The 26,846-nt window shown below is 44.7% G+C and overlaps 2 protein-coding genes and 1 long non-coding RNA gene across 6 annotated transcripts; all 3 read right to left on the minus strand.

The window, feature by feature from the left end:
- Positions 1–11,095: 11,095 nt before the first annotated feature.
- LOC116651021 (uncharacterized) lies at positions 11,096–12,160 on the minus strand. The gene is made up of 3 exons (XR_004304049.2): positions 11,993–12,160; positions 11,718–11,940; positions 11,096–11,614 (listed from the first exon to the last, which is right to left on the minus strand). It is a non-coding gene; the product is annotated as an uncharacterized lncRNA (long non-coding RNA).
- Positions 12,161–17,851: 5,691 nt separating this feature from the next.
- tea (telomere ends associated) lies at positions 17,852–25,845 on the minus strand. Of its 4 annotated transcripts, none has more exons than XM_015174444.3 (14): positions 25,650–25,845; positions 25,264–25,587; positions 24,894–25,202; positions 24,779–24,832; positions 24,324–24,716; positions 23,574–24,266; positions 23,447–23,512; positions 23,327–23,380; positions 21,652–23,265; positions 20,801–21,596; positions 19,975–20,515; positions 19,735–19,926; positions 18,737–19,668; positions 17,852–18,088 (listed from the first exon to the last, which is right to left on the minus strand). In XM_015174444.3, exons 1-14 carry the CDS (start codon positions 25,742–25,744, stop codon positions 18,077–18,079), a joined length of 6,075 nt encoding a protein of 2,024 aa, XP_015029930.1. In that variant the 5' UTR covers positions 25,745–25,845; the 3' UTR covers positions 17,852–18,076. The 4 variants fall into 4 exon arrangements, with proteins under 4 accessions (XP_015029930.1, XP_002050152.2, XP_032292482.1 ...); XM_002050116.4 differs by having other exon boundaries at positions 18,722–19,668; XM_032436591.2 differs by lacking the exon at positions 17,852–18,088 and having other exon boundaries at positions 18,113–19,668; positions 19,735–19,920.
- Positions 25,846–26,061: 216 nt separating this feature from the next.
- ix (mediator complex subunit intersex) lies at positions 26,062–26,838 on the minus strand. Its single transcript, XM_002050115.4, has one exon. It carries the CDS (start codon positions 26,751–26,753, stop codon positions 26,136–26,138), a length of 618 nt encoding a protein of 205 aa, XP_002050151.1. The 5' UTR covers positions 26,754–26,838; the 3' UTR covers positions 26,062–26,135.
- Between the last annotated feature and the right edge of the window lie 8 nt (positions 26,839–26,846).

Consider the following 26,846-nt stretch of genomic DNA (forward strand, 5'->3'; position numbering starts at 1 on the left):
ACACACACACACACAAAGGCACACGGCTATAGATACAGATACAAGTTGAGATACAGATACAAGAGCAGGCACTTCCTGAGTTGGGGCGACGTTCTTATTGTTATTGCTATTATACAATGCGATGAAAGGCGCGTAACATATTATTGACTTTCAATGACTTATCGCGCAGTTGGTCAACTTTGCGCGCCTCATCGAATCTAAACAGTTGGCCGGCCAGCCAGATCGGCAGCCCGGCAGCCGTTCTCCAGGAGATCCTCTGCTCCGCTGCTCATGAATTAAAGAAACGGACAAACGCGCGACATGCTCCCGTGTGCGTATTTACATCAAGTCTTTTTGCCACTGCCAACTCTACCAACTGCCAGACGGGTTCCAGCTCAGCTCTCGCTCTGGCTCTGACTCGGCGCTCTGTCCGGCTTGGGGGTAGACTGAGAGATGGTAGCGAAACAAATTTATTACCGATCGTTGGCTGTGGCAGCGGCCGGCAGTTGTGGCAGCCGTGCTCACATTATTTTAGCATAAGAATTCCATAACTGGAAACAGCTTCGCGGAGCTAACTGGGCCGCCGCCCCGATCGCCAAGGTGTTCAACAATTCGCCAATGCGTTTGCGCTGGGTTTATCGCTTTTTAATAACTGCACGGACAGTGTTTAAATTCGTTTTTTTTTTTAGTCTGCTCCTCGCCCTGCACCTTTTTTTTTGCGACATTGTCACTCAACTCGGAGACGCGACAGATGGTTCCGTTTTTGGCGGCACTTCCTCCTTCCGTTTTGGCCAACACGAAATAAGACAGCACCCAATGTGAAGCAGCCTCAGTCTACATCACAAGTTTATTGTCGCATTGTGTGGTAATCAGTTGGTTTGGCATGGAAAGCTGAACCCTCTATGGGAATCGAGGCTCCTTGTCTGTACCTAGTTTCCCTTCTGGATAAAACTTTGTGAATTGGGTCGGAATCTTGAAAGATGCAATAAATTTGTGTCTATGTACTCTTGAGCTTTCACGTTTCTATACATAGCACCATATTCAAGAATTATGTCAAAAGGAACACGAATAGTATAAATACAATAAATATGCAATAAATAAAAGGAGAAACTAAGTGTAAAGCCGGTTAGAGTAAGACCTGGAGAGAGAAAAGGTAAGGTAAGCGGTATATAATTCTATCACTATCTATCTATCTATCTTTATCTAAGAGAGTTAATTAGAGCTAGAGTAACAGAAGAAATAAAGCTTATTAGATAGTCAACCCAACTCATGTAAGTTGAATTTGTGAGAATCGCTAAGAAGGGCGATAGATGAACATATGTAAGCTGGGTCTCTATGAAGAATATTGCTACAATAAAGTGCTTTTTTACTTAATCGTATATTCCTATTCAAAGTTAAATAGATTCCCGAATTAATACTGTGTTGCTTAATTTACGTTTATATTAGTTCTCAAATTCTATGTTCAAATGTCTCAGGTCCATGGATTTGCATACGAACTATTAAGTTAGGCAAATGAAAACTTCTTCAAATTGAATGAAAATTAATTTTGGTGCAGATAAACAAGAACTCGGAGATGTCAACGGGAACAAATTGCCTGACGTGTTAAATTACGTCAAAAGAGAAGCCAAAGTTGATAATAAATAAGATGGAAAAACAATAATAAAAACACAGAAACAACAAGACGGATATTTTTGGGCACATTTGGGTCGAGTGTGAACTATTGGAACTCTGACATCCAAACGGAACACTGACGCACTTTATGGCCACCGAATGTGCTCGGGATTGTTATGGATTTGTGCGTGCTCGTGCCTATCCCCATTCCCATTCCCATTCTGATTCCCATTACCTTTCTCTGGCCACAAACGCAAACATAAATAAACAACATTTCCAGCGGGAGTCGATTGTTGTCTTTGGGGCATTTCACGGTGTTCCGGGCTCGAGCAGAGTTTACGGCTACTTCGTGCCACGTAGCCGGTAGATGGTAGCCGTGCTTCTGCCCGTGCCGGCTCTTAAATACTTAATGGCCAATCGTAAATTCGATCAAACTGAATTGCCTGCTAATTGGGGAGGGTTGGTGGGGTCTGGCTGAGCTCTAGCTCAAGTAAGGGCTCCAGCTAAGGTGCATTGCCATTTCACAGGCGAGCTCAAATATCCTGGCTGCTCAAAGCGGCGAACTGAGACAGAAATCAATTTATAATTAACGTAGAATTAACACATTTCGACCACATGTTTGCTCATTTGCTCCACGTCCGTCCATTGATCCCACATGCAGCGCTGATTACGGCCAGCCAAGCAGCCAGTCATCCAATCATCCAGCCGGCTACTGATGCGGCTTTTGCTTCTGCTGTGGTTCGCTTGCCGCAGCCGCATCCGCATCCATGTGGCGTTTCCAGCTCCGTTGCCGTCACCGTCGCCGGCTCCTGCGATTGCGATTGCGCAGACTATCAGCAGCGTTAAAAAAGCAATACATCATTTTCCTGGGCCTGAGCTCGTCTCTCATTTCGGGTTCATTTGTGCGCCGGCCTGCGGTTGCACTCCATGTGCATATGTGTGTGTGTGTGCGTGTGTGTGTGTGTGTGTGTGTGTGTGCGGTTTTTGTAGGTTGGCCGGTCACGTCAGGAGCTGGCGTTATTGTGATTTATTTGTCTGATCTCTCACCATCTGAAAGGCGATTCCCAGCTTCTGCTGCAGCTTCTGTTTCTGCTGCTGCCTCTGCTTATGTGTAAGGTGGCGCAATTGACATTTCCTGTAGAACAATATCGGAAAAGAAACATGCCCCATTGATATTCTAATTAATGTGTGCTCAAAACACATGCCTGTTTCAATATACATAATTATACAGATATCTTGTACGTTGCGTACTTCGAGCCAAAGAATGACATTGTCAGTTATTTAGTAATTTACATGTTAGACAACTGAGGGAAAATTATGGAAAATGCGCATAAAAACAAACGCTTCAAAGCGGGAATTTCAAGTGTCTGCCAGCTGCTCCAGCCCATTTACCCCATTTCTCTACCCACAAACAGACTCACATTGAGCACCTTGGCAAACTTTTGAAATTCAGACCGCGTTAAAATACTTTTCCCCTTTGTTCTTTACAATTTGCCTAACAAAGGCGGCAAACGGCAACGGGAGAACTTTTCACCGTTTCGACATGACAAGCCAGCCCGACGGGACGACGGGACGACAGAAGGACAAGACAACAGGACGAAGTCTTGCCTTAGCGCACCTTCTAGTCCTTATTCTGATGCCAGGTTGGGGGTCGAGTCATTCCATCTTAGCCCCAAGGCAGCCAAGACTAAAGCCGGCTCGCGTTGGGTTGTGCTTTCCTTCAGCCCGTAGCCCGCCCGACGCCCGCCCGCCGCCCGCCCGCCGCCCGGAGCCCGATGTGTGCCGTTTACTTTCGCCTGAGTGGAAACTCCTTTGCAGCCCGTTGCTAAGACGCTCCACAATAAACCTAATCTGTTCATAATGGGAAAATAATTCACAAAAATGCTCCGTTTCGAGCTCCAGTTGTAGCTGCATTTGCACTTGGCCAACACAGCTGGGTAAATTTGTGGGGCCACCCTACCGCTCCACCATGGCCAAGATATTCGCTTTAAACAGCAATTAGAGGCGCGCGACTCAAAGAAGAAGACAAAGAGTCCATAAAAGCGGATGAGGATGCGGAAGTGGATGTGGGCAAATTTAACCGAAGAAAAAAAAGGCGAGTTTATTAGTTTTGCCCGGCCTAAGACAGACCATCTGCTCATACTCCTTCGTCCTTCTGCTAAGACATTGGGAAATACTCATTTTTGATTATAAACTCAATGGGGAAATATTGCGGTGCATTTTACTTAATGAAACTTAACTTCTTTCGCTTAAGTCCTTTACAATTTTTTGAACTTATCATATGTAAAAAGCGATCCTAAAACACATTTGATCCAGAAACTAAGAGGACATAGTCCAAGAACTCATTCCCAGCCTCTCAAATATTTTATGTAAACATGCATATTGGGTTACAGAAAGTAATTCGAGTAGCATATAACACTTGCAACAAATAACAAATAACATTGATCCTTTCCACTTTTCACTTGTAAAAGCGGATATTCTTTCCCTTCTTTTAAGCAAAACGGTTGAATATCCAAGTGTTCCAGATAATTGAAATGAGAAACATATACAAATTTAATCCAATTTGATATTTGTAAGTTTCAAAAGTCTTTGAGATGATGTTTTCATGTAAGTCCAAACTGACTGACTCGGCATATGTGAGAATGATTTTAGAATTCCATTATTATTGATTCGATTACAATACATGGAATATGCTGCAATATATGAAAGCAAATTTATTTAAATTCTCTCTGTCATGGATAAATATGGTGTATTAGCCATTAGAACAAAATTATAGAGATAAAAATGAGCTAAAAATAGTTCGTTTATGTTCACACAATGTTAAAGTCAAATACTTTCAGTCAAATTTCAAATTTTGACTTAAAGAACAAGTATACGTCCGCCTATCCGTGTTAAAACAAACTGAAGTATCTAATTCTAATTATTACCCAAAATAGATGACTTCTGTAAGAATCGAACAGTTGTTGCCACGCCCATCTCTGTCATAAGAAGCCTTTCTTGCACTTAACCTAAGGCTAAGAGTCAGGTTGCCTTAAGAGTAGGCTTTTCCTAGGGTTTCATTAGTCATCAACTAGACATATATCTATTCCCTGGTCTGATCTGATCACCATACATAATCCTTATTCATATCCTTTTTGATAAAAAAAACTTTTTGCAGCGAGACAAGGATATTAATTAAAACATAGCTTAAAAGTGAAACCCATTTCGTGACCAGAAAGAAGGAAAGAAAAAAACTTAAAATAAGTTTGTCGAAATCTGTTAATTAAAACATGCATCGGATATTTGATGGGTTACCGTGCATGACATGCATGAAATATGTCCGGATCAGAGTAAAAAGTGGTAAATGGCATGAAATTGAGTTAATTAAAAGGGAATCCGTTGCGCCCACGACCCACACGAGAGCCCAAATAGACGAGCCGAATGCCATGAAATGCAGAGCGAAAAAAAAAAAACAAAAACAAAAAAAAACCAAAAAAAAGAGAGACAGACGCAGAGATGAATATAAAATATTTGGTTAATAATGCACACGTATAAACACACACACACACACACACACACACGCGCGCGCGCACATACAGATATGTATATGCAGTTCATAACGCCAAATGCCTCGTGGATGCGAACAGAAATTGTTGAAATCGCTGAAATTCGGTAAAAATAAAAACAACAACAAATAACAAAAAAAGGAGAAGGAAACAGTAAAAAATATGCGCCTGAGCTGCTTTAAAATGCATTCAAGTGCAAGTGCCGCAAATGCAGTTCACTTCGTTGGATCGATTTTAATATTAAAACAAACAGGCGCAAAAGAAACGAACGAACCGACACACCTCATACAGCAGCAACAACAACAACAACAATAACAACAATAACAATAATAATAACAACAACAGCAGGAGCAGCAGCAGTTGCAACATTTGCCAAACTTTGGCCAAGCAACACATTTTGGTTATGGCTTCAGCCCCAACTACAGCTCCAGCTCCAGCTCCAGTTCCAGTTTTAGTTTCATTCCAACACTGAGCCCAAAGCCGTATGGCGTGCGTGCGAGCGGGACGACCATAGTGTGCGTAACAGCAGCGCCTGGCGTGATGTATTCGCATGGCAAGCAAACAATTCATTTCATGCAACATATCAGCAACAACAAGCTGCCGTCGTTGGACCAGAGCGGGGGGGCTGTGGCGGCAGCTTCGGGTTTCGGCTTATTGCCATCAGATAAGAGCAAGTAAAAAGGCAACAACAACAACAGCGGCAGCAGCAGAGAAGTCTCCGCCCCATGCAAGCGCACAGCGTGAACCCCTTGGCCGTGTCTGTGTGTGAGTATACAAACCGGTTTGCTGTCATTGTGAGTGTGTGTGTGTGTGTGTGTGTATGCGCACGTTTGTGTGTGTGTGTGAGCAGCAAGCAGAGCAAGCAGACATCTTTGCCAAGGGTTGGACTTGGGCAGCAACAACAACAGTTACCTCTGCGGGAATTGCACACACACACACACACACACACATACACGCGTATACACAATAATGGCGAAAGGACACAGACAGGGACACTCGCGTATTTTGATAAACTCCATGCACCACTCAAACTCGGACTCTGCTGCTGCGCTGCTCCTGGCGCTGCTGCTGCTGCTGACCTTATGCGCAAATTGGCCCATTGGCAAGGGCCTGCCCCATCACGGGCGATATGCGCATGCAGAATGGCATCGGGCAACGGCAACAGCATACGCGGCGTATGAGCAGATCTGCTAATTGCCGCACACCGAAAATACTTTGGTAACTATGCGACGTTGTCATAATTTTTGTTCTGCTGCTGCTGCCGCTGCCCCCGCCGCTGCCGCCGCCGGCGCCCCTGCCAAAATATAAAATATGCACAGTGTTATTGCTAATACGCATTCCAGCTGCAGTTTAGCAGCAGCGAGATTGGCTAGGCGAAGCGACCGCCCAGCGGGAACTGGTGCTGGCGGTGCTCCCTCACAGCGGAATGCCACTGTCGCTGCCGGCATGTCAAAGTGAATAACTCAATAGCCATATTGGGTGTCCACCTGTCTGTCTCAGTAGCTGCAGCAGGAAGACAGCCGCTAGCAATTCCACGTAAATCCGCCAACAGAGCTGCGAGTTGCAAGTTGCCAGTTGCCAGTTGCACGTTGCACGTTGCAACTTTTGTGTACGATTCAACATGATTTCGTCGACGTTTGTTGTTGTCGTTGTTGCTCACTGCGCACACAAATGGCCGTTAAAATTCTTAGGCCCGATATGGAAATGATAATTTCGCACATTGAGCCGCAATTTATACTTCTGCGGAATAAAAGAAACGCAAACAGTCGCTCGAGAGAGACTGGCCGGTTGCCATTTTGGAGCATGCTGGCTTCTAATGTCTAACCCGTTTGGCCAGCTTGCAGCTGCTCGCCCATGCCGTCACCCATCCCACCCAGCTGGCGAACGATCCGCGGAATGCCGGGGACACGCGCTGCGCATAATCTCCAATTAGCGTCGCCAAAAAGGCAGCCACAAATATGCAAAATATGACGCAGATGCAATAACAGTAACAGTGACAATAACAGAACGCAAAGCGGACCCTCGAGGGCGATCGTCACATTATTTTCATTTCGCATGCAGGCACTCGAAAAACGCATTTAAAATAACTTGACCAGCAGCCACGGACACGGACACGGACCCAACGTGGTGCAGGTCAGTAGCAATTAAGATAAGCCGCTTACAAGTGTGCCGATAATGTCCTGTCAATGTGTCGTCGATAGCAGGACGCGCCCGGTGGCCGGCTAAATCAGCGCCCAAACGTTGCCTGGGAACGGCAATGGGAAGGGGGCATGGGGAATGGGCATGGGTATGGGAACAAGAACGAGATGCGGCCAGGCACTCAAGCGTCTGCTGGTAGCTGGTTCAGCCGGTAGCTGTGTGTTCGAATGCCGCTGATAAGGAACGACGGATGCGTCTAAGTGACCAGTGGCGCGACGGAAATGCCTTGGAGTTGGCAACCTGAAGCACATCCACTGTGTTTGCATAATGCATTAATTTGACATCGCCGCCTATCGAAACCCGTTGCCTCATCATTGTCATCTGCGTCTGACCGGGGCTCGACAGGCTGCTTTCTAATGCGGCAGCCAGGCCTTTCATTTGGCCCGCAACATCGGGTTCCCATTCTCATGCCCATACCCATTCCCATTCCCATTCCCATTCCCATTCCTGCTCGCACTATTAATTAGAATGTATGCGAGTCGGCATTTGGCATTTTGGAGTTAACGGCACGCGACATTTTAAATATGCTGCCGCCTTCGGCTTGGGTTTCCTCAGGCATTTCGTGGCATTCCACAAATATTATTGTTCAAATATTTGAAACTTGATTTGCATTTTTAAGGCAGTAGCATCAGCAGCAACAACAACAACAACAACAGCTCCGCTCTTGACACTCATTTGGTTTCATATCCCGCACACATACATGCATATGCACATATATATGCCCATATGAATGAAAGTTATGCATGTATGCGTTCGGGCAGCTGTTTAAAATTTCAATTTAAAATTCATGTCATCAAATAGTCCTTGGCACACTAAATAATGATATCCGAGCTTGACAAGAAGAACCATATGTTCCCTCCCATATGCACATAAATAGACACCTTTGAGGCTTAAACTTTGTCCTGACTGATTGACTGACTGACTGGCTGACTGGCTGACTGGCTGACTGACAGATTGTTAGGTTAGTTTATGTTGAGTTAGTGACCGATAAGAAAGGGGTTTTGAAAGACCCATCCGATTAGTTTCGAGATCTTTATGAAAATTCACTCCAGACATGTTTCACCAATAGATTATGTTGAGCAATATTTGTACTTTTGATACTTTCGATCGGTAATTAATTTGCAAAATCCAAATAAAATACAAAGTGTGTGTGTTGTGAAGAGAAGAAAAGGCACAAAAATGCGTAAACTCACGTGTTTGAAAAATGGGTAAGGCAGCATCTATGACCCGAGTCGATCTAGTCATGAGCTCAGAACTTATAAGAGCTAGAGACTTGAAATAGAGGAACGTTGGTCCTCCCAGTCTCGTGCGCACTCCCATTTTTTTTCCGCTAATCAACAACTTTTTCCCGTTTCCCAGCATTCGATACAAATCGATATCCAATTTCGTTTAATGCTAGTTTGGCCATCTCCTAGTTGGGTACTCCGGGCCACTGGCTAGGTAGTCGGTGGATCCTTCTCAAATATCAACTGCTGCTTTTGGCGATCTCATCACTGACCCATGAGATAGATATAGGCATTGGAGACTACGTGCCGTGCCTTGTATTCAAACGTTTGGCTCAGTCTCCGACATCTTCGGCTGGCAGTTTCCCATAATTGGAAGCCGTAAGTCCACCCTGCTTTTCCTCAAACAGTTATAGCCCTGAAATTATTAAAATATCATGTCGTTATGGGAAATAGCAAGGTCCGATCACAAAATTAAATGATTGACATGACGTATTACAAAGCTTGGCAAACTTAATCAGATGGATATGAATAGATTCATGTATTTTAATGTGGTTCCAATGATTCGTGGACCTGATTTCCCAGTATGATTTAAGAAAACGGTTTCTAATGAAAGGATGTTTATAAGTAACACTACCCATCCAGATCCAAATAATAATAGGTTAAATATATATTAAGTGCTTCACAACTTTTACAAAAATCCCTTGATACATACATTGTAATTGCACTGTAATAAAAATTGTAATTGTTAAATTTATTCCAGTATTCGAATCATTTATGTTCACCCAATCCGCCCACTGGTCGCAAGGTCATGCGCGGTCTGAACGGTTGAGGAAGTGCTCAAGATGCTTCGATAAGCTTTCAATGGGGAAAACAAATTAAATAAAAATCGAGCGGCGGAGGGCGAACCATTTGATGAACTGCCATCTCGATTGCCATGGGAGCGGGCGCAATTCTGGGCTCATTACCCGCTGGGATGCCGCGTGCGCATGCTGGCAACCCCAGACCTGGCCAAATCTTGCGCAGCGCCAAGTTATGAATAGAGTTGGGGAGCCAAGGAGGCGTAATCAGGCAGCCAACGAGCCGGCGAATCAACGAACCAAAAAAGCAGCCAGAACGACTCCAAGATGACGACGACAAATTGACGTAATGAAAATGTTTTCGAGATGTTTACTTTGAGGTAATCGCGAATGACTTGGCCAATACACACACAGAGTGTGTTTAAGTGTGTGTGTGTGTGTGTGTGCAAGGATAAATAAGGGCGTGAAAGTAGCGCGCGCTCAAAAGTATGCTATGAAAGTGGAAGAGTTGCAAATTGTATTGCGAGTGTCCGGAAAATATGAACGCCCATCAAGATGTGGCATCAACACGCGTCGACTGCGGCACCTATTTGGGCAGAGCTGCTCGTTCTCGTCGTTGTCCTCATGCTCCATCTTATGGGGCAGCGCATCTTTCTATCGCAATGCGAAATGTTTCAATATGTTTTTATGTTTTTCAACAGCATGTTGAATGCTTCCAAATCGCTGATAAACGCTGCAAAATAAAGCAACAACTGCGAGTTGCCCCCCGGTTGGGAGAGCAGAGGCGAGAGAGGCAGCAGAGAGACCGGGAGCAGCAGCCTCCGATTCCGATTGCGACTCCGACTCCGACTGGCAGCAACAACAAGAAACAATACAAAACGACAGACCAAACGACAAACCCACGAACGACGACGAATTTCGGTGTCTTTGAACAGCGGCTCGTCCATGGAGTCATGGGAACCAACTTTTCACATTCCGCGCGTGCTTCTGTTTTGCAGTCTTCGCTTTGACTTGATATTCTGTGCGTTTTTGCTGCCACCATTCCCCTGCCCTGAAGCTCGCTGGCCCTGGTCCAGCACGGTGCCCAGTTGGTCGGACAACCATTTGTTCTCGGCGGCACTGGCAAAGACAAAGCCCAACACGGCCAACAGCAGCAGCAGCAGCAGCTCCGATGGGCAATCGCAGCAGGACGAAATTCTAAGCGCAGTTTTCGATATCGAACACGATCGCTTTTGTGCTCGTCATGGCCAGTCTCGTGTCCCGACTCCCGACTGCCGAGTCCCATTGCCGGTCTCAGACTCTGATAAGGCATGCGCTTACAATACCTGGAAATGAAGCCGGCTACGGCCGGATAATCAAATTGTTGCTTTTCTAGTTTTCCCCAATTGGTCGTCGCTGCGGCAGCAATCGCAAATTTCTTATCTGCGTCGGCAAATGGCCAAACAAACGGCCGACGCTCGTCAGCATTAAATTGCCAGCGACTGCGACTGCGACTGCGTCCGCTTCCGCGACTCGGCCTGGCCCGCAGACCCACAAACTTGGCCCAAAGATGATGAAGTCCACGAATCGGCGGCGGCAACGGCGGCGGCTCAACTGCAAAATGCTTTCAAGTCGTTTTTGTTTTGCTCGCTGGCAACGTTGCGTTTTCAGCTCAAGTCGAATGCAGTTGTTACCAGCACACAGTTGACCCCGCCCCACCCCAACCCGCCACCACTTCATCATATACTATACCATGCGATTCGTCGATCGAGCATTCGAAGCCAGCAGGCAGCAAACGAGTAGCAACCAAATTTGTTTCATGATGACGGCAACTACACAAAATTCACAAATACACATTTATAGACCATATATGTATTTGCACACACACACACGCACACACACGCACACACACACACACGCACACACACATGACGCACGATCCCAAACCCAGGCTTGAGAAACTTTTTAGTCATGGACGGTTTGTTGTTGTTCCCATCGCTGCAGTTGCAGAGCAGTTGGACTGGGACTGAGACTGGGGCAGGGACGCGGTTGCATGCCTCCCGTGTACGCGCGGGCATGCAACACGGTGTGTTTGTTGCTTTTGGGCTGCGCCCCGCCGTCTTGCCACGATTGACGTTTGAGACGTCGTTGTCGATGACGATGAGGATGAGGATGACCGTGTGACAGGGGCAACTAATACTAATGGCCCAGAGTTCGATCCGTATCCACGTGGGCGCAGGCCAAAGTGAAAGTAAAGAGCTTTTCTACGATCCAAAAACTGAAAAAATGTAAATTGCAATTCACCCGAAATGAATCATTTATCTACTCTCGAGCTCTACTTTTACTACTCTTGCCAGTTTATTATGCAGTAAATAATTCACCTAGTAGCTTGTTATGCTCTAGCAGAGGGCATTTTAATTCTAACTGGAAAAACATGCCACGCCCGGCTGTCCCTCGTTAATTTTCTATGCAAATTCGTCTCCGAGCTGTCAATCAATCCGGATGAGCTCCGGCGACTGCCAGATCGAGCCACTTTTTCAAAAAGATGCCATGTTAACTAAAAGTGAGTTGTTCCACACAAATCTTGAATAAACGTACGACCTGCTTTATGCCAAAGGTTAAATATTAAGATTAAGTATATGTATCTGCAAATTACCTGCAAGAATTATTTAACTTTCGTTCGCCGTTGTATCTGATAGACAAAATGGTTGTGTGCCCCGCTCATGACTGGCAAACGCAAATATGCGATACTTAAAGTATGCAGGAGATCAATAGATGAATAGCCTAATAAGAGAATACCCAAAGCCAAGCTGACTTTCCAAAATTCTAGCCTACTTTTATACATTCACAAATAAAACCAACTCATATATTGCAGCGACTGTGCTTCGCATACCCTCTATGACAGCAATAAATATTCTTCTTTAACTTCGGAGCTTATAGTCCGATCTCTATGAAATTCAAGGCTAGAATATGGCACAAGCCTCGAGCGTCTAAAATGAGATTTATTCAACTTCAGAAGAAATGGGGGATCTATTGTCTATCTCGATCTAACTATGTTTAGAAAAGCATGTGTAGAAATCGATATTGAAGAAAATATGATAAGCAAAAGCACATGCAAATAGACGTACAAATACCCCTGATATATAATATATAACGCTTTTTTCCATTTTCGCTTTTAGTTTAGTTTAATCTATAAACTTAAAGCTAAGTAGCTTCTCTCAGCAATTATTTACTTTTTGTATTATTTATCAAAGACTTGTTTAAAATATTTATACATGTTTTCAATGAACAATGAATATTATATTATATTTTGGGACAAATATAGAAATGATTCTATGGTCTTTCATGTGCTCCATTGAATTCTTGTATATGGCACGAAGCCTTGAATCATCTTTCATTTCGCCAAACACCAGAGCTGGGTTGCAGTCCCTTTGCTTATCGGGGCGCTGTCATCTGCCAGGCCTCCGGCCTCCAGTTGGCCAACTGCTGCTCCCCCTGCTCCCTGCTACCGTTGCCAGTCCATGGCCTTATGATGATTTTCTGTCATGTGCGGGGAACAACGTCAATGAGTAGATCAATCAAAAGCGCCGTCAGCGGAGCAGCATTAAATGCCAGGCAATAATGACCAATCGGAAGAATCTTAAATGCATCATCACGTTTAGCGCAGTATCCGGTCGTTCGGTTTGTGGGCTCGGACCTGGAATTGGACTCGTAGCGTCCCAATGTGGCCAGCGCGATAAGAGAAACAGAAATTAATTTCGAAAAATTTCATGTTCGGCATTTGCTTGGGTTTCTTTTTTCTTTTTTTTTTGTTGTCCCCCATCCAGCTCCTTACTTGTCCGCTTCGCAGAAGCCAAAGCCAGTCGCATTCGCACCGCTCGGTGGCCATTCCGCGGAGCTGTGTGGAGCATCGAGGAGCCGAGGAACCCGTCGTCGCAATCGCATCCAATTGGCTTGTGCCCGCTCATTGAGCCGTTTGCGGTTGATATGCGTTATTAGCCTCAAGTATGGCACATTCGCATTGCACAGCATTTGCTAGGCTAGCATCAGAGCTGCACTTGGCCAGGGGCCGGGAGCCGGGGTCAGCAGAAAGTGTGTAGCGATATCTCCAACCCGAAAGTGTATGGCAAATTTAATTAAAATTTCATTGCCCATGGCCGCTAATGGCCAGAACCATCGCACACACACTCATTTCGTTGGACTAAGCCCAATATTATGCCCAAGCTAGCGCACCCAACTCCCGGTTGCACACCCTGTCGCCCCCCTGATGCCATGACGATTAGATTTTATTAAAAAGCCAAATATGCACAATTATTATGCTACGCCAACCACTTGACAGTCATGAGTCCATGAGCCCTAATATATACGCGATGTGTTATTGTTCCTCTTGTTGTTGTTGTTGTTGTTGCTGTTGTTGCTCTTGTTGCTGTGCCGCGCCCTGCCCAGCTGGCCGTCACATTCAGATCCACCACCACGGACAACACCACCACCATCCGACCATTAACAATGCCCCGGCTGCCGCTGTCTGCGGTGTCCTGGCATATCGTTCATGGAGCGCACAATTCGCTTATTTGCTTTTTAATAAAACAGGTGCTCGACCTTCAACGTTGACGGCGCGGCGCGTAAATGAAGGGCGGGCGTCAAGGGGGCAAGGCATACGCTTTGTGTGCGTGTGTCCTTGCTATCTTTTATCATTTAATTTCGCATTCAAACGTTTCGCACCCTCAGCATCAAAAGGATGCAAAAGGGATCACGCACCCAGTACACAGTCAAAGTCAAGCTCCCCTTTATTCCGGGCCCGGAAAATGCGTGCGGTCGTCAGTCGACCCTGGCAATGTTGTCATTTTTCATTTTGCGCAGTGCCCCCCCCCCGGCCGAAATTTGTATATGTCGAAAAGTCCAACATTCCGTGCAGGACCAGAACCATCACCATTATCATTGTCATCAGCTTCATCATCGGGTTCAGCATCGGCATCAGCATCTTGATGCTGCTGATCCGGCAATTAGGCCAAGCGGAAAGCGTGCGCAACTATTAAAGAGGGCGCCATGGCCAGGACCAAGGACCAAGACATTGATGACTGTCAGCCAAGGGCCGGGTGACCGGGGGTTGTTGCTTGCTTAGTTGGTTGGTTGGTTGGCTGGCTGTGCGTGTATTTCAAATCGTTTTGTGATTGCTAAAAGCTGTCGTTGGACTTTATTGGTTTCTTGCCACGAGATTTCATCTACACTGACAGAAAAATACTACACCTACAAATGCTTTAAAAGCACCCGCATCTGTGTTTTAGTAAGTAATAGCTGAAGTTTATAAGTCAAAGTTGCCTTTTTATTGAAACTTTATTCATTTTTATGACAATTTTGAAAATTTAGAAAAGGAACTTATCTCATAATGCATATATTCCCAAATAAAAATATTCCAATTTAAAATTAGCTTTGAAAAAATATGGATATGTTAAACTTTATTTCAAATATGTTCCGGGCCCGGGCGTTGGGTTTTAGGCATTTAACGAGGATTGGATCATTACGGAACTGAGGCTCAAAGCGTTTGATTTTGTAATTTTATACCATTTTGGACTCGTAAGGATCAGTACTATCGATTGGCATCAAAAACAAGAAAATCTAAATTTTGACCCAAATCGACCAAAAAGCAAGGGGTTACATCATGTTTTTTCTCAAAATCGAGCTCGGTTCGAAAATCGAAACATTTTTGATGATTATTTTTATGAATATCTCAGGTTAATTTTGCCCGATTTTGAAATGTTATACCTTTTTGAATTCGTACGGATCCCTTCTATCAATTGGGATGGGTTAAAAAAGGTTGTTGACAAAAATAATGTCCGCTTTTGGTATGATATATCATTTATATAAGCCTCAAACCCTTTTTAAACTAAAAAAATATATATAATGTAATTTCAGCAAAACAATTTGTTTTCAATTCAATTTTAGTAAGCAATGTTGAATTTTGATCGACTGCATTTGAATACAACTGCTGAATTTTGTGCAGTGCATTGGCGAATATTGTGCCAGTATTTTTTTGGACTATCATTTCTATTATCAAAAGTCATTGACACCCTTTTATTTATTTTTACATTTATTGTTTTTCTCCTTCATACATTTATCTGGGCGATAATCGCTTACATGCCACTTGTGCGGCACGGAGGGTGAAGCAGGAGCAGGAGCAGGAGTAGGAGCTGAAGCTTGGCATGGGGAACGGGCATGGGAATGGGAACAATGCCGTGAAATAAGGATTAATGGTGTACACGATTATTTGTGCCTGGCGACAGACAGTCGGACAGACAGACAAACATATTAAAAAATACAATACGAAAACTGTCGCGAGGGCGGCTGAAGCATGAGTAGAAACAGGAATAGGAACAGGAATGGGAACTGGAACAGGACGAGGCTGGGCATAAGGATGAGGACGTGAGCACTGGCAGCGCTCGCATATTCATGGCATGGCGTAGGTCGAATTTAATAAAAGTCCCTGCGCGGCAACATCTCGAGTGGGAGTGTGCCCTTGCCGGAGTCTGGGGGAGAACTCGGCTGTTGTGTGGGTGCCGAGTTGAATGGTGGTGGGAGGATGGTTGGGTTTGGCTGGTTTGTTGTTGCCGGGATTTCGCCACGCTTCTGGTTGGCTGAGTGTTTTCGGGTGTGCTGCGCACAATTGTTTTTGCAGCTTGGGGTTTTCCTTTATTTGGATGATGAAGAATTTATTTGAAAATTAAGAAGACAAATTATTTAATTTCGACTTTATGAGCTTTACCCTGCCCGCGCCGCAACCCTCGGCAGTGCCAGCAACTGCGATTGTTTTTGGCAAGTGCTTTAATTCCCCCCCTCTTGCCGCTCCCCAACCCCATCTTTCGCAGCAGAAGGAGGCACGCAGCGACCACTTCTCGGACCATTTCGGACGGCTCGCGTTCTTGGAAAAGGGTTCGCACTCGAATGGGCGGCGACGGCGACGGCAACGGCCATTTTGTGCCATTTGATAGGACTAAGAATTGGACGCGTTTTGCATTTTATGCCCGTCGTGGTAATAAACACGCAGCGAACGCAAACGCGAAGGCGAACGCTCCTCGGTAGGGTTGTGGGGAGCTGGGCCTCTTGGACTCGAAACGAGCACGTCAGAAACTTAATTTCGTTTAGTTTTATGTACATTTCATTAAGCAAAAAATTTCTAGCGACGCGACAGACCACGGGCCACGCCAATGGCACTGGCGCTGGCATACAATGTATGCCACGTCCGCGCGATCCTGCGCGGCAAGCAGAAGGACTTGGACTTGAGCGAAGGGACAATCAAGATAAATAGCAAGCGGAATTTTTATTGCCGAAAGGATACGAATGAAAACAAAACAAACAACAACAGCATATAGCTAGTTACAACAACAAAACAAAGAGTTGAAAGTGTTGACGTGACGGCGACTATGTCCTCCGCTCTCAGTCCTTCGTGTGTGCGCACAGGACTCACAAACACACACACACACACACACCCCGCACACCTTTGTATATATGGAAAATTGTCAGCGTGTTTTGTATTTTCCAAATTTATTGCCACTTGCAACATTTTGTAGACCATAGATTATCTCGTCGTTTAGAGCCTAATATGCACCAGAGGCAGCCGCAATATGATTTATCACCGACCAACCGATATATGATCGCCTGTGTGTTTGTTTGTCTACGGATGCGGCAACTATATAGAAAGTGTCTGCTTGGCCTTTGCCACTGCCACTGCCCCTGCCCCTGCTCCTGTCCCTGTGTCTGCCACTGCTTCTGTTTCTAGCTGCCACTCCAGCTGCGAAGCGCAACATTTTTAATTACACTTTTTACAAGAAAATTAAATGGCAACATGTCATCGCTAATTAAATTGTTCTCCTTTCGGTTGTTAGTTTATTGTTTTTGTTGCCATCCCGTGTGTCAGTGTGTGCCACATTTGTGGGCATACTGATGAAAGGGTTATGTCCAGATACAAGCGTAGATAGGGTTTAGGAAAACTCATTTATCAAAATGAGTATAGAAAGTTTTATGAGGTTGACATTTGTTTACCTGATGAGGACATCACAAAACATGGAATGGAATGGAACAAATTATAAATTACTCATATATTTCAAGTCAAGTTTAACTCAATTAATTTATCCATTTTATTTCCGGCCTCACCAACAGCTGTTGCTGGGATATTCAAATTGCGCGCTATCAACATAACCTCAACTAACAAAGAGATGTGAATTCGCAAAAGGCAACTCTACAAAGTTTTTATGGCAGCTCTGTGCTTGCAGGATTGCCAATCTCATTGCCAAAATTCAAACGGTATTTTAAACAGTTTTTCAAGTTCAAGTTTGGCGCCCAAGTACAAATGTGGCAAGTTAGCTTGAAATTCTTTTGTTTCGCTCTTTAATAAATCTTTTTAATCTCTATAAACAAATTGTTTGTCATGATTAACTGTATTTTGTATGAAAGACATTTGTTTACAATGCGATCGGCATCAAACTCATCAGTAATAAAACAGTTTAAGTATCAATGAAAATCATTTTAGGCATACATTTGTATTGTTTAATTATCTCTTTTATTTCGAGTTCAATCTGATATGAATTTGTGAATTACGACAGATCTGAAGAGATATATACTGCCCCGACTGTTGCTAAAATAGAGATGTTGGGTTGAGACGAACAAATAGTTTCAAATGGAATCCTGACCGAAAGGAATCTATTGTATTGATTCACAATTGCAGCTTATATTAACTTCACAAATACTATCGTCGCTTCTGAAAAGAAAGAAAACATTTAAGCCAAGGGTATAAAGAATATAATTTATTTTAAAAAAAGAACTGCTAGTGTTTATACTTTAACAAACTTTTGACTTGCTTCATACGCTCCAGTATAACGGGCCGTATGACAGAGCGAACATCACACTTGGGCTTTCTTTTAGTAGACTCGATTTCCTGCTTATTAACTACTCTACAAACGGCCCATTCGCGCGTCTCGTTCTCGAACTCAATGCGGAACTGTGCAAAAGGTGTCGCTACTCGCATAAATGTACAGAGGACTCGAGTACGTAAATCCTCAGTGGGATCCGTTTGCAATTGTCTTCGAGAGTTGTATATGAATTCGCCGATATCTCGTAACAAGTACTTGAAATCGGCCAACAAACTGGGCGTGCAATGCGAGAACAAGGTCTCCAGCAACGGCCCGTAGACGTTACAGAGCTGTCCGTTAACGCAAATCAGTGCCTGCTGATACGGGCTGCCCACGGCCAGGCTATTGATATGGTACTTGCTTATTTGAGCTTTTGTCAGAGAGCTAAAGTAAATGTAACGCTCCAGGGTCCGGAACACGATGCACTTGTTATTCTCTGCTGGCGCCCTCATAGCCCTATCATTCTTATTGCTATCACTAACCTCGTCTACATTTACCTTGCGCTTACTAACGAATGGTGCATCCAGCAGGTGTTGCATCTGAGAGGATGCCATGAGTGTGTTGTCGGTGGCGAGCTCCTGCGAAACAGTCCTTGCGTTTTCCAACTCGTTGGTCGGTTGGTTCTCCAACTGCTGCGCCTGACTCGTGCCACTCGTGGGCACTTCTCGCTGCGGTGATCTTTCCTCATTCAAGAGGTCTGGCGACTCGATGCGGACCATAGCTGCTATTGGCAAAGGCCGAAACTCGTGTCGCAGCTGTGGCACATTGTCAGCCATCAGACGTGGCCTCTTCCTAGACACCGCTGTCTGTTTCTTGTCTAGAGCTGGCCTGAGAGGCACCGCTGTTGGTAGAACTGGACCGGGCTCTGGTTGTTTTGCCTCGATTTCATTTGTTGTAATTGGATTTTCTGTTTCCGCAACAGGTGCTGGAATCACCGGTTCCGGTGTGTTCGGGACCCACATACTGACAGAGGGCACCTGCGAAACATCATCTAATCGTTGTACTTCTGCTAGCAACTTTTGAAAAGAGTCCCCTGACGTTGAAGGTAAGTTTGAATCGGGCGATAATGATGGCACATTGCAATCGTTTGAATTGTTTATCTCAAAGCAAGCCAGATCTGCTGCCTCCCGTTCTTCCACGATATCATCGTCCAGATTTATGATTTGTTCCTCAGTTGCTATAATTTCGCATTTGAATTCCGAACTGGGGTTGCTATCGCTGTTGAGCGAGAAGCGCATCATGTTGAGAAATTTGATAGGCTCCTCCTTGATGTGAGTTGGTTCAGCTGCAGGACATATGCTTTGATTGAGTGGATCAGTTTGGCTCTCCGCCACTTGCGAGGCAGGAAAAACATTCTCCATGTCCACAAAACAGGGCGGGCGCAGAGACAACTCAAGTTGTGTGGACGGACAAACTGATTGCGGCAGCGCTATTTGAATGATATTTAAATGATGTTTTATAAAGAAATGCATATTTTAAAACCTATCGAACCTACTTTCGTTTTCATTTAAGTCTGGCATAGATGTATCCGCAGCAGTAGTCGCAGGCGTATCAGTTGATAAGCTATTCCTGTTGCCTTCTTTCTGTTTCGCTGTTAAGTTATTCCTGTTCTCTTCTGCCTGTTCGTCTGTGTTCTCTGGGACAGTAGTGGCAGCCATTTCCTCAATCATGCAAAGTGGTACTAAAACTGGAAGTTTGGTTACGATTCTGAAACACGTCATTTCAAGGTGCTTACATTGACATGCAGAATCCTCCATTGGCTCGGCTATGGGTACTTTGTCCAACCTAGCGATTGACTGCGCTAACTCCTCTCTCACCTGTGGCACTTGATACAACCACTGATCGTGTGTCCAGCACAGCTTGTAGAACTTTCTAATCTCAGTGCACAGTTCCTGCATATCTTCGATATCGTGGCCGGTGCGTGCGTGAAAGTTCCGTTCAACGATTTCGTCCAAGTTGCTGAACCGGAGTAGTTCCATGTAGTGCAGCATCTTGGGCGACAGTTGACCCAAATCAAAGGCGTTCAGTTGAACGCCTTTACTGTGCAACAGTTGGGGCAACATTTGCAGCTTCAGATGCAAATTACCCGGCCAGTTGCCCTTGCCCAGCACATGGTAATAGCATCGACTCAATATACTTTCATCCTTATATAACGACGCACCCTTATATATGCTCGTATATGTCTTGAACTCCGGGTAGCTTAGCTGCGAGAGTATGCGCCAAATCGTTTTCTTTACGCCATGGCTAGTGCATAGCAAGTACTTAATGTTGTTCTCCTATTGTAAATAAATGACAAAATGGTTAGAACATAATTTCAAATTCAAAGATTCAAAATTCTATATAAGTTGGATCCTTATCCAGCCACTTGCTCTACAGGTTTAGATGGATGCACTGGACATGGGGATATAGCACTGCTTAGCAGATGAACAAAATCTAAAAGCAAGCTTAGTTACAATTTTCCTTAAAGAGTTTAAGATTTATGAGGCTGTACTAGCAACCTATTTCCAACTTTTAAGTAATACCAAGCTTATCATTAAATACGGCTATCGTCTTTTTATTACCTTGCTGCTCTCTGCAAAAAACTCTTCGGCTGCCTTTACCGCAGAGGCAGGGATCTCTGTTGTGGCTGGCAAGGTAATTTGCATATTGCCTAGACCAGTTGCCACAGCTCTTTCCGCTGGAATTGCAATTGATGCTGTTGCTTTTTTGAGTACAGCTCCCGATTTCGCCATATTGGATGAACTGGAACTATTCTCAGACGGTGTTTCCGCACCTTTTGGTTGACTAGAAGCTGTATTGCTGACGATTCTCACAGTTGTGGGTGCACACATCGAGGCAGTTGTTGATGTCAACGTGCTTACTGTTGTTGCTGCTGGTGTGTTGGTAACTGGACCTTCCAAGGTTTCCGCTGGCGTTGTTGCCACAGTGCTTGTCAAGGCAACCTTTTCGGGGGCTGCAGGCTTGTCTACTATTTGTGTTGTTAATCTTTCTGTTGGTTTTGCAATTAAAGTTGTTGTTGTTGTTGTTATTGCTGTGCTCGAATTCCTCATTGAGACTGATTCCACATCTTTCATTGCAACTTCAGTCGAACATTGAGTTTTTGCTGCCGCCTCAGTGCTTTGCTCCATAGTTGCTGATGCCCTAACCCTGTGAGCGGGTTGCTCAACGGTTGCTGCTCCTGTGCCGTCAGTGGTTGGCGCTGCGGTTTCTTGTTGTTCCTTGTTCCTTTGCTTCAATCTTTTCCTGCCAATAAAATGTTGCTCCAACAGTGCGCGCTTTTTCGGGCATTGCGTTCGAATCGCTATATAGGTCGCCAGATTGTGTGGCGTGTACTGAACCACATTTGACTTATCCATTCTAATTGAAAAAATGTTGGTCAATAGCATAACAAATATATTTAAAAAAAACTTACCGTTCAAGCTCTGCTTTTCTTGCCGCATACAGAGCAGCCACACTTTGAATACCCTGCGCACTATTCTCGCATGTTGACCTTTGTTCGGGAATTGGTTCCTCTTCTGGTAGTTGAAGCAGTTTTTCTCTTAGAAGTGCCGGACAGGCCTTCAGAGTGCACTTATATTTTTGACGTATCTCCGGATTGCGATAGAAAGCCTCGTAGTATGCGAGCTTACACTCATTGGCGGAAGCGTTAGCATATTGAGCTTCCTGTTGCATTTGCTGGACAACCTCATCCAATTTTAATATGTTCGAGAAAATATTATATGAGATGGGATATCTAATTGCAGCCTTGTGTTGCCGCTGTGGCAGTGCCTCCTGTTCCATTACTTGTTCGTCAAGTCGCTCTGCGTCGGTGTTTACGGTGATTTCTTCTCCTGAGTTCTTTTCTTCAGCAATGGCAGCACTCGCTGGCGTCGAAAGCGACGGCAACGGTGAGGGTATTGAAAGGGCTTTGGGACAGGGCACAGCAAACTGCAGCAGTATATTTTGCATCTCGGCTGGCGCGGCATCGAAATTGTAGTTACACAATTTACGAGAACGCGCATCGACGTAGAATGAGTGATAAAAACGGCGCAGTAATATCAGATCATAACGATCGTCACTTAGTATTTTGTCCACTTTCTGTTTACATTTCGTGTAGGCATTGGCTAGCTCAATCCTGACCGTGTCATAGTTAATGTAGCGCTTAAATGTTTGCACTGAAACAGGAAATTCATAGGTGTTGTCTTGTAAGGTTATCAAAACCCTTTCGCTTTGCACTAAAATGTTGTTATTGTTGCTTTGATCCGAGTTGCAGTTTACGTCGAGTATATCCGGCATTGGTTCAACCACTTCAACCGGAGACTCTTCCTGCCCTGGCTCAGACTCCTGTGCACTGGGTTCCGGCGCGATTTCACATGACTCGGGTTCAGCTAGCTCGGGTTCATCTGGCTCCGGTTCTACTAAGTCAAGCTGAGCCGGAGAACTACCAGCTGGCAACGTAAGGAGTTTGTCACGCAGCTTTGCCGGACACGGTTTTATTGTGTATTCAAACTTTTTACGTATCTGCGCGTCCGTATAAAAAGCTTTAAAATATTCAAAGGCGCACTCATCCTTAGATTTGTCCTTATACTGCTCGCAACACAACATTTGTTCGACAATCTCGTCGAGATTTTTGATGCAACGTTTGAATAATTTAAATGTTACGGGAAACGTTTTGACTAGTTCATTATCCTGCTCCTGCTGGGCTTTCATTTTGTCATCTGACGCAAGTTCGTTTGCGGCTTCGGCCATCTCTTTATTGGCATTCTCATCCAAAGGCACAGCGTAAGCCAACAATTTCTGCAAGAGCTCCGCACTTACATTCCCAAATCGATAATCATAAACGCTGCGAATGTTCGGGCGCACATAGAACGAGTGATAATATCTTCTCAATATCTTCTGGTACTGAGGATGCATCGGATTTTCTACTATAGCAGCCATCTGCGCCTCGTCCTGTATGACGCGTATGAGCAATGGCCTGATGAGCTCCTTGTAGTTAATGGAACGCATAAATGTTTCAAAGGCGACGGGAAACTTAAACCGGCCGGCTCTGCAAGCAAGAATCTTATTTAAAACACTGTGCAATAAACAGAACAGGTATTGTTTCATACTTTCCCAGATCCTCAACCACATCGAAACTGAAGATTTCTGTGGTTTCACATTTACTGCAATTTAACGGAAGTTACGTTAATTAGAAATTATTCTAATTCACATGATAACGAATAATTCACCTGGTCGTTGGCTGCATGGTAGGCACGTCCTGCTCCCCTTCTTTCCTCTCCTCCACGGTAATTGGCCTGCAATAGAATGTGAATCTTAGAATCTGCCCAAGAAGCAACAATGAGATTTGCAATTTACGTGGCTTCTTCGTTCGGCACTTTGCTCGGCGACTGTTGCTCCTTGCTGGCAATTGGTGTTGCCATCTTCAATAATGTTTCTCTTAGCGTAGCGGGAGCTGCATTGAAATTGAATTTAAATGCTTTTCGGACTCTTTCGTCTGTATAAAACAAATAGTAGAAGCGTTGCATTGTTTGCTCATCGTTTGGCTTGTCGCCACTTTTTCCCTTTTTCTCCTCGTATGTCTTGTCCAGCTGCGCCTTAAGATCCTCGTAGTTAATATATCGCACGAATGTTTCAAAAGAAACCGTGAACTCATACGTTATGCCCGAAAGTGTAACCAGTTTGCGGTCCGAATTCAATGGTAAATTGACCTCGTTGCTGTGTCTATTGTCCGTGACTTTGTCCGCCGAAATGGCGACTTTAGCTGGCAGAGTCAGCAATTTATCACGTATCCTGGCCGGACATGGTTTGAGCTGGAACGGAAATTGCTCGCGAATTGTCGGATTGGTATAGAACATGTTGTAGTACTCCAGTGCGCACTCATCTTCAGTTTTGCCCGTGTACCTATCGCAACACAACATCTGTTGCACAATTCTATCGATATTTCTTATGTAGCGCTTGAATATCTGGAACGAAACGGGTGCTTTAAGCTGTGGCTGCTCATCCCCTTTTGTGGGCATCTTCTCTGGAGCTTGAACGACGGGCTGATTTCTGAAAAATTGATTAACAACTATAGCGCAGTAAGCGATGCTTTATTTGAACTCATACTCATCGGATTCCATTGCAATGTCTTCATCTTGTATGCTGGGCTGGTTTGTGTCAACGATTTCCACTTGCGGCTCGACAGGAGTGGACGCTGTTAAGCTTTGGCTCTGACTTGCATTTGATTTCATTTGCAGCAACAGCAGAGCATCTTCTGGGCTTGGCAATGCGAGCAGACGGTCTTTCATTGATGTCGTACAGGGTGCTAGTACGTACGGGTACTTATCGCGGATTCCGGGTGTTAGATAGAAATCCAAGTAATACTCATAAGCACATTCCTCGAAACCTTTGTAAGCATAGTCGGGCTCGTCAAGCTTCAGACGCCACACGATATCATAGATATTTATGATAAATTTTTCAAAAACTCCAAAGCTCACAATTGACGACGGGTTACACGAACTGGAAATATTTTTATACATTATAAAAGTGTGTCAGCTGCGGCCAGTTTGCGTTGAGCTCACCTGCTTGGTTGATTATCGGCTGGGGGCAGTGGTGCTTCAGTGGTCTGCTGTTGCCTGCGGAGAAAAGCATCGGTCATTATATAATTCCGAAGTGCCTGGTGTATGGGTGTCTTACTGTGACTTTTTCTCCAGCGTTTTCTTTGCCAACTCATCCAAAGGAACGCCTATTTTAAGCAGCTGCTCACGCAGTGCTGCTGGCGCCTTTGCAAAATTGCATCTTTCGAGGCGACGCCTGCTTGGAAAGATGTAGAATGCGTTATAGTATTTGCGCAAAAGCTTCCGGCACATAGCCTCATTGGCTAACATGGCCGCACGCTGCGCCTTGTCCTTGGCCTCCTTTCGCACAATGCCATCAAGCACTTTCTTCTTATCGATATAACGCTCAAACGTGGCTAACGAGACTGGAAACAGGAAACGTCCACATCTGACGAAATAGAATATGATTAACAACCATATCCACATTATTATCTGGTTTTATCATTCACCTATTGACTCTGACCTCAACCCCATCTTCAGTGAGAACCCATTCATGGTGGAGCCCACGCGTCGGATTCGTGGTCGCTTCAGAAGTAGAACCATCGGAGGGCACTTGCAGCAGCTTCTCCTTAACCCGCAACGGGCAGGATCTTAGTCTGAATTCGTATTTCGTGCGTATCGAGGGATTACTGTAGAAGGCATGGTAATACCAGAGGGCGCACTCATCCAATGTTTTGTTCGAGGCGGCAAACTCGGTGCACTGTATCTGGAATGCGATATCCGGAAGGTTTTCGACTACTTTGCTAAACACACTGAACGTGACTGGCGGAGTACTGCAAAAGGACGCAGTCAGAATTTGCATTGCTTCACATTTTCCACTTTTACTATGATTTACCTGTTTGTGCTTTTATGCTTAGTTAACCAGTTGCGCATTTGCTCGGACGCCTTTGGGTCACATTTTGGCTTTTTCTTTTTGCGTATGCTCGTCATTACTTTTAATTATTTCACAATATCCATTTATTGCATTAAAGTTTGTAATGGAAAAGACGCATAACAAAATCGCGCTTGTTTGGCAGTGCTACTTAAGTGTGACCAGAGTTTACAAAAATAAAATTGCCTAAAATGACTGACAGCCCTGGCACTGTTTGTCTATGGGGAGTTTATAGTCGCTTATGTTTTTAGTTCATGAACTAGCCGTATAGATGGCGCTTAGTATATCGAAATAATGCAAGTGCCAGCTCCTGAAATTCCTTTGCGAATTTAATTAACAAAGTCCGTGCACACAGTAAAAATAAACGCATTATCAATTATCCATATCAATATATGTAAAACTGTAATTCCTCTAAAATATCAGACTTAAAATATAGCCGCACTACAATTATCAATCGGCCTGAGATATATTCTGGGCTGCGCTAATCAGCGTGTCGTGAATATCCTTCGCCGACTGAACGTGAACGCGCACTGTATTCAGATAAGTGGGATATGGAATGGGGCCAGCGGGATTGTCCTGCATAAAGTTTTCCATGCGCATCGCAGTTACAGCTCCGGGCAGATAATGCTGCGACGATGTCAGCTGCTGCATGCACTGAATCGCCGTCTTAAGGTGCAGCTCCATTTGGTCGCAGCACGCGTAAAAGTCCTCCAAGTGTTTGTCGAAGCGGGGAACATGGCCATGGCCGCCTGTATCGCGTTTCAGATTGTCGGCCAGATTGTTTTGCTGCAGCGTAAAGGCACTAGAGCGTATCGTGAGGAACATGGACTCGCGTAGAGGTCCCAAAAGGCTCTTGACCCTCGAGATGTTGTCTAGTTTTTCCGCTTGTTGTTGTTGTTGCTGCTGTTGTTGTTGTTGTTGTTGCTGCTGCTGTTGGTGCTGCTGCTGCATTGGCACGGGTCCGGGTGGTCCGGTGGGCATCATCGGCTGTGGCGACGACTGCATCATGGGCGAGACCTGCATCATAGGCGGCCCAGACATTTGCATCATATTCATATTTGGATTCATGTTGTCTTTTATTTGTAACTCATTTATTTTCACAACAAACTTGCCACAGTATGGACTTTGTCAACAATGTACACCCTGTCTCTAGTATATTTT

This window comes from Drosophila virilis, chromosome 5, assembly GCF_030788295.1.
Source record: "Drosophila virilis strain 15010-1051.87 chromosome 5, Dvir_AGI_RSII-ME, whole genome shotgun sequence".
Classification (NCBI taxonomy): domain Eukaryota; kingdom Metazoa; phylum Arthropoda; class Insecta; order Diptera; family Drosophilidae; genus Drosophila; species Drosophila virilis.

What these genes read in the sequence shown, in the direction of transcription:
- ix (XM_002050115.4), bottom strand. Translation starts at nt 26,753, where the DNA reads ATGAATCCAAATATGAATATGATGCAAATGTCTGGGCCGCCTATGATG.
- tea (XM_032436590.2), bottom strand. Translation starts at nt 25,744, where the DNA reads ATGACGAGCATACGCAAAAAGAAAAAGCCAAAATGTGACCCAAAGGCG. An exon ending in GTTGAGGTCAGAGTCAATAG is followed by an intron (nt 25,203 to 25,263) that starts GTGAATGATAAA and finishes CTATTTCGTCAG; the next exon opens with ATGTGGACGTTTCCTGTTTC. An exon ending in GGAGGATTCTGCATGTCAAT is followed by an intron (nt 19,927 to 19,974) that starts GTAAGCACCTTG and finishes CCAAACTTCCAG; the next exon opens with TTTTAGTACCACTTTGCATG.